The following is an 11,249-nucleotide window of genomic DNA, read 5'->3' on the forward strand; positions in this document are numbered from 1 at the left end:
CAATATGTTCACTAATAAAAATTACCTAACTTATTATTTTTTTTTTTTAAATGCTTAAACTGCAGCTAAGAAAAAAATCTCACAACTGGATTTTGATCTTTTTAGTCCTATCTAACATATGGTTATTTTTAATTTCTGTTAGAGGAACTGAGGAAGTTTCACTTTAAAATTTCTTCATGTAAACAAATTAGCTTTCGTGAAAAATTTCACTATGAAAATATATTCATTACACAGTTGAAGTCAATTTGCTCATAAACATTGCACCACATACCATCTCTATCAAAATAGAAGCTGTGCTAATTTTTCTGAATTCTGGCAATCAAATTTTAAACTTATTTTGACTGTTTGTCATTGACATTTAAGCTTACAATGAGAAACATTTCAAAGATGCCATCTCATGTATTTGAAATGCTATCAAATTTACATTTTAAAAGATCTTATTATATTAAAATAAAGTTTCTCTCTTGAGAAAATTCATTATGAAAGTAAGTTTATTATATATTTAAAATCAATTAATTACTCTATTTACATGAAAAATTAAGCTTAAAGCAAGCTAAATATTTTTTTTTAAATTTAAAAAATCAAAACTCACTCTGGGCAAGGAGGAAAAGAATAGTGTATAACGATTAATTTTTTGAAAATATGATTTCCAAAATATTTCAAAGAAAAACAATAAAAATTGTACTAAGCAGATTTTTATTTTTCTCTTTAATTTTGTTAAATATTTAAATATAAAACTTACTGAGATGATGGATGCATTTTAAAATAAACATTTAAATAGGAAAAATATGCAATAAGAAACAGAAGTTTTACTTTCTATCAACTAAACTTAAAAAATAAATAAGATAAACTGAAACTAATCATGATATTTTGCTTTATTATATGAAACAGCTTTACAAGTCTAGAAATATATATTCTTTAACAAGTAATGCAAAAATGGAATGGCCAAGAAATAAATACAATAGAACAAAAAATGAATTTGTTATCACTAATATATTTTTCTCAAAGATTCCGAAAGAGGAGAGCGTCTGCTTCTGGTTGCTAATGGCAACCAGAACTGACCTAACCGCACCGATCGTTCCTAAATTACGGTGTGAACTGAGATCACGTGACTAGTTCGCTTTCGTGTAACCAGTGTCACCGGAGCGAATATTGGAACGCAACCTAAGAAGTCTGGAACATATCCGAATATCCACTGGATATTTGGATAAGTAACAGACGTGTTTGGATATCCCTGGGATAGCGGTGGCTGTGTGGGCGCACTTCCTAAAATTTTGCCCATCTTTCTAATTTTGTTTTATTCTTTAAAATTCTGGGTATTTGTTTCACTTTTTTGAAATAAAATATAACATATTTAAAAACTTATGTATTTATTTTTTATAAAAAATATTTTGTAGATTGAGCCCTGATTTTTGATTTTTCATTCAGTGAAATAAGTGAAAACCACATAAAATTTTTTTGTTTTTTTAAGAAACATTGTCAGGTTTAAACTTGTTTTCAAAAATAAGTTTGATTTCGGACCAACTATGATTGAACATTGCGTTAGAAGCAAATATCGAAGATTTATTCACAGTTTTTTAACAAGACAAATTTCTATTTCGATTTATAGAAAATAAAAAATTCCTATTGCTTGGTCGTAATAAATAATTTCCCTTTTTCGACTATGTGTTTTTAAAATGCCTGAAAAACAGTTCCAGTTTATGATCTATTACCGCTCTTTAGGCAAAATTCTAACATTCGTTTCAAAAATTTCCACTCCAAAATAATATACATTAAAATGCATGTATTCAAATCAAACAGAATTTGACAAAATGTTTGTCCCATTTTAACTCTTAATTTAAATGAGATACACTGTATATTGGTCGGTACACATTCACATCGAAGTTTCGTTGTGTTCAGATATAATGAGATTTAATATTTGTTTGTTATTTTTTATATCTTGAATTATTAGAGGTCCTATGAATTTTTAACAAAAAAAAAAATTTCTTCATTTTTTTTTCAAAAAAAAAAAAATCTAAGCTGCAAAAAATTTAATCAAAGTAAATTACATACAATGAGCTATTTCCACCAGTTTTCAAATTCTTCAGATTGCAACAACATTAAAATTAAAATATCTAAATAACACGTACAGATGTATGGCACTAAATGTCGAAAGAAAGACGGAAACATAACTTATATTTACAAAGAAAGATGCACAAATAAATAGTATCAAACAATGATTATTTAAATACGCGATTAGAAACTCATGTGTCGTAATAACATCGAATAGAATCGCTAAAATCGCGTAGAAAAACAGCGAGATGATTGAGGAAAAAAAATTTACAATGAAATTAGAACGAATAAATAGCATAAATAAAAGATTATTTAAATGTGTTACTAAAAATTTGCTTAATAAAATAATCGTAATAAAAGTTGAACCAAAATTAAATCCACCTGGAAAAATATCACAAATCCTGCCGAAAAAAATGATTGAAAAATAACTTGCATTTGCGATAAATTTGGCAAAAACAAAGCGCGTCAAAAGGTTATTACTTAAATGAGAGATTTGAAACTCGTATGTCATAATAATATCGTAGAATAAATACGGATTTTTTATCGAGTGGAAAACCGTAAATAATACAATGATTCACTTTAAAAAATCATTACGATTTATGACGTAATATCATGCTATATGTATCGGGATTTTAAAAACAATTTATAAATTGGTAGTTTTAAATACAAAGAAAATCGCAACGTCATTTAGATTTGCGATGATAAAGAGACTCTAGAAGTTATATCTGAACTTCGTGCATAGTATTAAAAAAATATTGAGTTTTTTTAAGATCATGCGGAATTTCGTAGTAATAACCGTTGAAATAGCGATTGAGAGACACAACATAGATTTACAATAGAATCTGTGGAAATTGCACGAATCAAAAAGTGATGACTGAAATGAGCGATTCAAAGTTTTTGACGCTTTTTTAATTTTAAAATAATAAAAAAAATCGTGTTCAGTAGATTCCGCGGACTGCAGATTGAATTCCCCTAATACAATAACTTCTTATAAATATTATTTTCATTTAATCAATGAAAGTAACGCCTACATTTTTACGCGACACTTCAGCTTTCATTTTCATTCAGCACTTCAGCTTTTATCTCATTTAACAGCAGCCGAGCCTATCAGAGGCGACCCAGCTTTACTTTAATATAATACAATCACATTAATCATGATTGCGCAAACGAAGTAACATAATAAGGATTATTGTTCTACATAAAAAATTAATTTTTGTATTAAAGTGGTAGGTTTAGAATAGATATAATCAGAATATTTCGCCGCTTTAGGAAATGGGCACAGCACTATTTTTTATCATCGGTTCTTACCAGAATCTAACCTCGTAATTAAACATCGACACTACTGTCTCATATTAACTCCCCTTTAACATTTCATTATAGACTGCGGCAGAAAATTTTCCACTGTTAAGATCATGAAGGCCGCCCTCTTATGAATCACATGTAAAATATTTGTCTTCAATGAAATATGTTAGGATTAAAAACGTACGAAAAAAGATTTCCTAATGTTTTATTTTATTTTATTTATCTATTATTTTTTTTTTAAATTTAGAACAGCAATGTATAAATAATCTTGACAATTTTCTTCCTACATTTCTACTATGACTAATTATGAACCTTGCTCAAATGTATTCTTAATATAAACAATGAGCGAAGCTTTAAGCCAAAAGTAGGCGTTACTTCCAATCTTCAATAGTGAAAAATATTTATTATAAGAAGTTTTGTATAATCAGCATGAACAAAGATCTAAAAAATCATGAATTTGTGTTAAAAATTTAAAAGTTATAAAATTATTCGCTGAATATCATTATTTCACCTGATCACAAAGAGTATAATAAAATATTATACATACATTTATTTCACTCTAAGAAATATGAATTTCTTTGTTGATTTTCATAAAACCATGATCAGAAAATAAGGAATTTACTTTTTAGGTCGGTATAATCTTTGATAAATCGACGAGACCATGGGGAACATGCGGTGGAGCTTTAATTTCCCCAACATTTGTGTTATCGGCAGCGCATTGTTTTCGCAGCAAGTGATAGGAATTCTACGCACTAAACGAAATCTTAATAGTAATCATCCCTTTGACGCAGAAATTGAAACATATTTTTCATACTTTTTTAATTAATTTAATTTATTTAGGTCCAAATAAGTTTAAAATATTACATTTAAAATTTTAATAATTTTATTTATGAAATACAGCCTGAAATAAGTTTTTTTTTTTTCTGCGTTAAAGGTAAAATCTTACGAAAACGACTCTCATCCAAACAATAATTTTTCCAATTTGCACACATTTGCAGTTATTCAGAGCTAAGAGAAACGGTTATTCATCATTGAAATTTCCTTAGTTTGCAAAATCATTTTTAGATGAATTTTTGAATACGAATGAAAAAAAAAATTTTCAAACTACTTTCTTAGAATTTTATATTTTAGTTTAAATATAATTTCGATTATCTAATAAATAATTTTTAGCAACTATTTGAATATGTTTTACAATCAAATAATAACAATATATATTTTTGCTTGTAATTAGAGCCACAGAAAAAATAAATGTATAAGCGGGAAACCGGTGTCCCATCAGCCTCAAAAGGATTGAAACCTTAGTTAAAAACTATGTGTAATTAAAAAAAGAGATATCTTTTTTGCGGATATAATCGTGTGGGCTGATGAAAGGATTATATCTTTTGTTTTCCGGATATTTTAAATTTTTTTTTTATCATCTTTCACCCCAGTTGTTTGTTATTTTTTTACTATTATTTTTCTTTCCTCCCCCTTTTTTCATATGTCTGTAATTTTCCTTTGTCTTATCTTCATTTTGAACTTACATATACATTAGGCCTTAAGAGCTAGGTATAGCTTGTATGTATATATATATATATATATATATATATATATATATATATATATATATATATATATATATATATATATATATATATATATATATATATATATATATATATATATATATATATATATATATATATATATATATAAAAGCTATACCTACCTCCTAATGCAGCCGAGTATAGATATATATTTCAAAAATCAATTTATATCTATTTTTTTTGATGAGAGAGAATTGGTTGGTTGCCGAAGATGGAATTTCCAACAGAACCACGCTTCCATTTACGTTACAAAATCTCTTCGAGTTAGTAAGTATAAACACTGGAGTACTAGTGTTCAGGTCATGAATGTCCTGTCTTTTTATGTGACCTATATTCCCAAGAAAACTTAGGAGCTACCCTTAGAAGGATTGTGTACGGCAAAAATTGTCAGTGGCAGAATCGATGGCAGCTGTCCTCTAAACCTTGGCTTATATTAGTAACTATGTCTTCTGGTTATAATAAATGTTACGTAGCATCATATATTCCGAATCGTATTTAAACATGAAGGACATATAAACTACAATCAGAAGGTGTTTTTTTGTTAAAAGCTTACCCCTCTTTTGTTACATATTCGATGTCTTTTCCTGTCCAAATTGAGCAGAAAGTCAGTTACGCTCAGAAAATATGCGTTTAGTTGTAGACGTTATTAATAAAATTGTTTGGTTCTCATTGGGTTTCTTTGCTCCAAGTAACGAAAGAAAATCAATGTGGCGTTATTTAATTGAGACAAGTTGTATATTGAGGTACACACATTCCTATCGAGGTTTCGTTGTATAATACGTTAGCTTATAATACCAATAAATAAATATGTATTTCTTTTATATTGGAGATTTAAAGTGCTTGATGACTCCTGTCAGGTGCAAAGAAGCTACAAAAGAGAAAAACCTACGAATTGGATTATTAGGCAAAAATAAATATCAATCTGCTATAACAGTACTTATTGTCAAACAGATCATTATTCATCCTGAATATGATTTTCGTAAGAAGAGTAATGATGTAGTCCTTTTAAAACTACAGCATTCCATTCCTTGTACACCGTACAGCAAATCAATTTGTGTTAATCCACCTAAAAGTATTCTTACATTAGGCAAGATAACGCACATTGCTGGATTTGGTGCAATACAAATGTTCAGTAAGTATAGTTGTATAGTTTTCCTTAAACCTATCTTTCATACGTAAAATTTAGCAATTGTTTTAACACTGATTTAAATAATTATGAATATTTCTGCTTTGATTATTTCTCTTTTTATCGTTTCATAATGAGATTTCTCTAAATTTGTCATGAAAAAAATTACAGAAAAAATTTCAAGCGAAGTTTTCTGAAAACATTAACAGACCTTTGTTTTAAGTATTATATATAGCTCATATAAATAAAAATAATTATTATTTTTGGTTTAGATATACTAAGATTTCTCAAATATTAAATGGAAAAAAATGCTTTTAACTGTGTTTTTCGTTATATTAGATTGCAATAGCAATTTCATTTTAAAATGTAAAACATTTTTCCATCAATTGTAATTGAATGATTAATTCGGCTACTGTGTCGGGTTACAGTGTTAAGGACCGTGCCCAGAAGCAGCAGACAATCATTATCAAGTATTGTCGATTCAAAAGAATTAACAATATTTAAATTTAGGCATATTGAAAAAATTTAAAACGATAGTTGTTTTAACAAATGATTTGTGATTTATAAGAATTAACTTTTTGCCTTTTATGCAAAAAACTTTTTTGATTGATTATTTTTCCGATATGCTGATTATAAATGAAAATGTCAAAGTTATCATGAAACTTTGTTTAGAAAGTGGAGATTAAAATTTAACGTAAACAATTGTCTCATTAAAATGTATAAGTATGGGGTTTTAGTATTTTAATACGTTCTTATTTACTTGCTTACGAATTTATGAGAGTGCAATCTTCCAAATGAAATTTTGACCACTATGCCAGCTAGAAATCTCAAATTTTTACAGGAGCGTTGTGCTTAATGTCATTGAAAGTCTTAAGTCTGTCTGAATCACTACAACAAAAATTATAACGATATCAAAAGAAATTTTATCACCAATCGAATTTCCGACCGTTTCCCAAATAGCTCATATTTTTACCAGAAGCTCTGTGTTGGATAAAAACACACTATGTACCTCTGTCACCTAAAAAATTTAAAATTCACTGACATTTCGATTCTGCTTCTTCCTCTCTCAGAGCATTCAAAAGAACTTCGCGAAGGTACTTCACGTATTGTTGACAGTAAAGAATGTTCCTTTCAGTATCCCAACTTCTTACCTTCAAGGGAACTTTGTTTAGTGACAGATAAACGTACAAAAGCTTGCAAAGTACGTATCTTTTTTTTATTTCTTTTCCAAATAACAATATAAACAGATTACATAATATATTACATATTAAGAGAACATATTAAGATTACATATTAAGATTCATATTAAGATTACATATTAAGATTACATATTAAGATTCATATTAAGATTACATATTAAGATTACATATTAAGATTACTTATTAAGATTACATATTAAGAGTCATATTAAGATTACATATTAAGATTACATATTAAGATTACATATTAAGATTCATATTAAGATTCATATTAAGATTACATATTAAGATTCATATTAAGATTACACATTAAGATTACATATAAAGATTACATATTAAGATTAAAGATTAAGATTAAAGATTAAGATTAAAGATTAAGATTAAAGATTAAGATTAAAGATTAAGATTAAAGATTAAGATTAAAGATTAAGATTAAAGATTAAGATTAAAGATTAAGATTAAAGATTAAGATTAAAGATTAAGATTAAAGATTAAGATTAAAGATTAAGATTAAAGATTAAGATTAAAGATTAAGATTAAAGATTAAGATTAAAGATTAAGATTAAAGATTAAGATTAAAGATTAAGATTAAAGATTAAGATTAAAGATTAAGATTAAAGATTAAGATTAAAGATTAAGATTAAAGATTAAGATTAAAGATTAAGATTAAAGATTAAGATTAAAGATTAAGATTAAAGATTAAGATTAAAGATTAAGATTAAAGATTAAGATTAAAGATTAAGATTAAAGATTAAGATTAAAGATTAAGATTAAAGATTAAGATTAAAGATTAAGATTAAAGATTAAGATTAAAGATTAAGATTAAAGATTAAGATTAAAGATTAAGATTAAAGATTAAGATTAAAGATTAAGATTAAAGATTAAGATTAAAGATTAAGATTAAAGATTAAGATTAAAGATTAAGATTAAAGATTAAGATTAAAGATTAAGATTAAAGATTAAGATTAAAGATTAAGATTAAAGATTAAGATTAAAGATTAAGATTAAAGATTAAGATTAAAGATTAAGATTAAAGATTAAGATTAAAGATTAAGATTAAAGATTAAGATTAAAGATTAAGATTAAAGATTAAGATTAAAGATTAAGATTAAAGATTAAGATTAAAGATTAAGATTAAAGATTAAGATTAAAGATTAAGATTAAAGATTAAGATTAAAGATTAAGATTAAAGATTAAGATTAAAGATTAAGATTAAAGATTAAGATTAAAGATTAAGATTAAAGATTAAGATTAAAGATTAAGATTAAAGATTAAGATTAAAGATTAAGATTAAAGATTAAGATTAAAGATTAAGATTAAAGATTAAGATTAAAGATTAAGATTAAAGATTAAGATTAAAGATTAAGATTAAAGATTAAGATTAAAGATTAAGATTAAAGATTAAGATTAAAGATTAAGATTAAAGATTAAGATTAAAGATTAAGATTAAAGATTAAGATTAAAGATTAAGATTAAAGATTAAGATTAAAGATTAAGATTAAAGATTAAGATTAAAGATTAAGATTAAAGATTAAGATTAAAGATTAAGATTAAAGATTAAGATTAAAGATTAAGATTAAAGATTAAGATTAAAGATTAAGATTAAAGATTAAGATTAAAGATTAAGATTAAAGATTAAGATTAAAGATTAAGATTAAAGATTAAGATTAAAGATTAAGATTAAAGATTAAGATTAAGATTAAAGATTAAGATTAAAGATTAAAGATTAAGATCAAGATTAAAGATCAAGATTAAAGATCAAGATTAAAGATCAAGATTAAAGATCAAGATTAAAGATCAAGATTAAAGATCAAGATTAAAGATCAAGATTAAAGATCAAGTTAAAGATCAAGATTAAAGATCAAGATTAAAGATCAAGATTAAAGATTAAGATTAAAGATTAAGATTAAAGATTAAAGATTAAGATTAAAGATTAAGATTAAAGATTAAGATTAAAGATCAAGATTAAAGATCAAGATTAAAGATCAAGATTAAAGATCAAGATTAAAGATCAAGATTAAAGATCAAGATTAAAGATCAAGATTAAAGATCAAGTTAAAGATCAAGATTAAAGATCAAGATTAAAGATTAAGATTAAAGATTAAGATTAAAGATTAAGATTAAAGATTAAGATTAAAGATTAAGATTAAAGATTAAGATTAAAGATTAAGATTAAAGATTAAGATTAAAGATTAAGATTAAAGATTAAGATTAAAGATTAAGATTAAAGATTAAGATTAAAGATTAAGATTAAAGATTAAGATTAAAGATTAAGATTAAAGATTAAGATTAAAGATTAAGATTAAAGATTAAGATTAAAGATTAAGATTAAAGATTAAGATTAAAGATTAAGATTAAAGAATAAAGATTAAGATTAACGTAATGATAAAATAAAAACAAAACTTCACTATCTCAAATAAAATATTTTCTGAATAAAATAGTATTTAACTGGTATAGGCGCTCATAATTGCGCTCCGCCGAAAAAAAATTGATAATTTAGTGTTCCTCAGGAAAAAAAATTGGGAAGCGCTGCTTTATTTCATAATTGCTGTTATATATTTTTTAAAAAAAAGATTCTAATTTCTGGAATTTTATTATTATTAATTGTAAGATAATAGTGCCTTAAACATGATTTACGTTATGAATAAGTAAGAGTTTAGCGAGGAACTCTAATTTTATGAACTAATATTCCATATTATATTTTTAAAAAAAATCTGAAAACTCACTATGCGTATTATTTGACAAGGCAGAAAAAAAAGTACTTAAGCCAGGATTCGAAATCGCGCTCTATGTGCTAAGTATTAAACAAATTTTAATCTATGCAATGGTATATTAGCACTATGTTATGATGCAAGGTATAAAGTTAGATTCTATACAAATTAATATTATCTTGCTTACTCCATAACATTATTTTGATGCTATGCAATATATAAATAATGAATATAATTTTATTACAGAATTTTGCAACTATACATTTTCCGCCCTCTTACTACAAACTGTATTTGGTGTCCAACAGATTTGTATGAATGAATATTTTAAATTTAACTAAGAAATAGTACTCGAGTAGCAAAAATTTAATTCATATTTCTTTCCATTACTCAAAGAGTTTTCAGTTAAATTTAATATCACCTATCATTTAGGAAAGAAGCAATTTTATTAAAATGTCACTTAGCTTATTAAACATGTTTTTGAAGATCATTGCTCTAGTTATCTCTCATCTTACTTCAGTCATATGTAATTTTATAGTTATCATCACATTTTGAAAGATTATAATAAAAACCACACAATATAGTCGAAAAGTTTCATTTGAATTGAATGGAAATTTAAACTTCAAACCCCCCCCCTACCCTATAATTTTAAAATATATAGATAAATGTAATTTATTTCCGAAAATAAAACTATAGCTTTATATTTAGATTTATCCAAGATTAAAACAAATTATTGTTTGAGTTTTTAAATTGTTATTTTCCGTAATAATTGTGAAAATAAAAAAATAGTCTAGCGTTTTCAGTATTATATTGCATCTATCTGATGTTAAATAATATCGTTTTCTTACCTGATTAATGTTATTTTATTTTTCTAATTTTCATACCTTTTATGTTCTAGGGTGATTCTGGGGTCCTTCAACATAAACATAAGTTTCATAGTGTGGGAGTGGTTTCTTATGGTGATCTTTCTTGCAGCCTAAAGAATCCTTCTGTGCTCATGAGAACCGATGCCTACTTTCACTTCATCAGAGAACATGTCAAAGACCTTCCAAAACAGCCTCATAGATAACCTTCCATTATTGAGGTTGATGAGTAGAATCCTTCTGGTTTTATTTCTTTGGAGGACAGAAATTATTCTCTGTTGATTTTGTCCCGAATTTTAGTTTTGACCCGAGAATATTAAAATGTGATTTAATTCTACTTTTAGTGCGTCTTTATTTTGTTCTTTGCTAATCAGCAAAAAATAAAATAACAAAATACAAAAAATATTATCAAA

At 25.4% G+C, this 11,249-nt stretch overlaps 1 protein-coding gene across 1 annotated transcript; it reads left to right on the forward strand.

Annotated features, from left to right (window-relative positions):
- The first annotated feature begins 5,783 nt into the window (after positions 1 to 5,783).
- Positions 5,784 to 11,042, forward strand: LOC139426687 (mast cell protease 1-like). Its single transcript, XM_071186416.1, has 3 exons — positions 5,784 to 6,072; positions 7,137 to 7,267; positions 10,872 to 11,042. Exons 1-3 carry the CDS (start codon positions 5,784 to 5,786, stop codon positions 11,040 to 11,042), a joined length of 591 nt encoding a protein of 196 aa, XP_071042517.1.
- The last annotated feature ends 207 nt before the right edge of the window (positions 11,043 to 11,249 follow it).

Source organism: Parasteatoda tepidariorum, chromosome 3 (genome assembly GCF_982258835.1).
Source record: "Parasteatoda tepidariorum strain Cologne lab strain chromosome 3, Ptep-v5.0, whole genome shotgun sequence".
Lineage (NCBI taxonomy): Eukaryota > Metazoa > Arthropoda > Arachnida > Araneae > Theridiidae > Parasteatoda > Parasteatoda tepidariorum.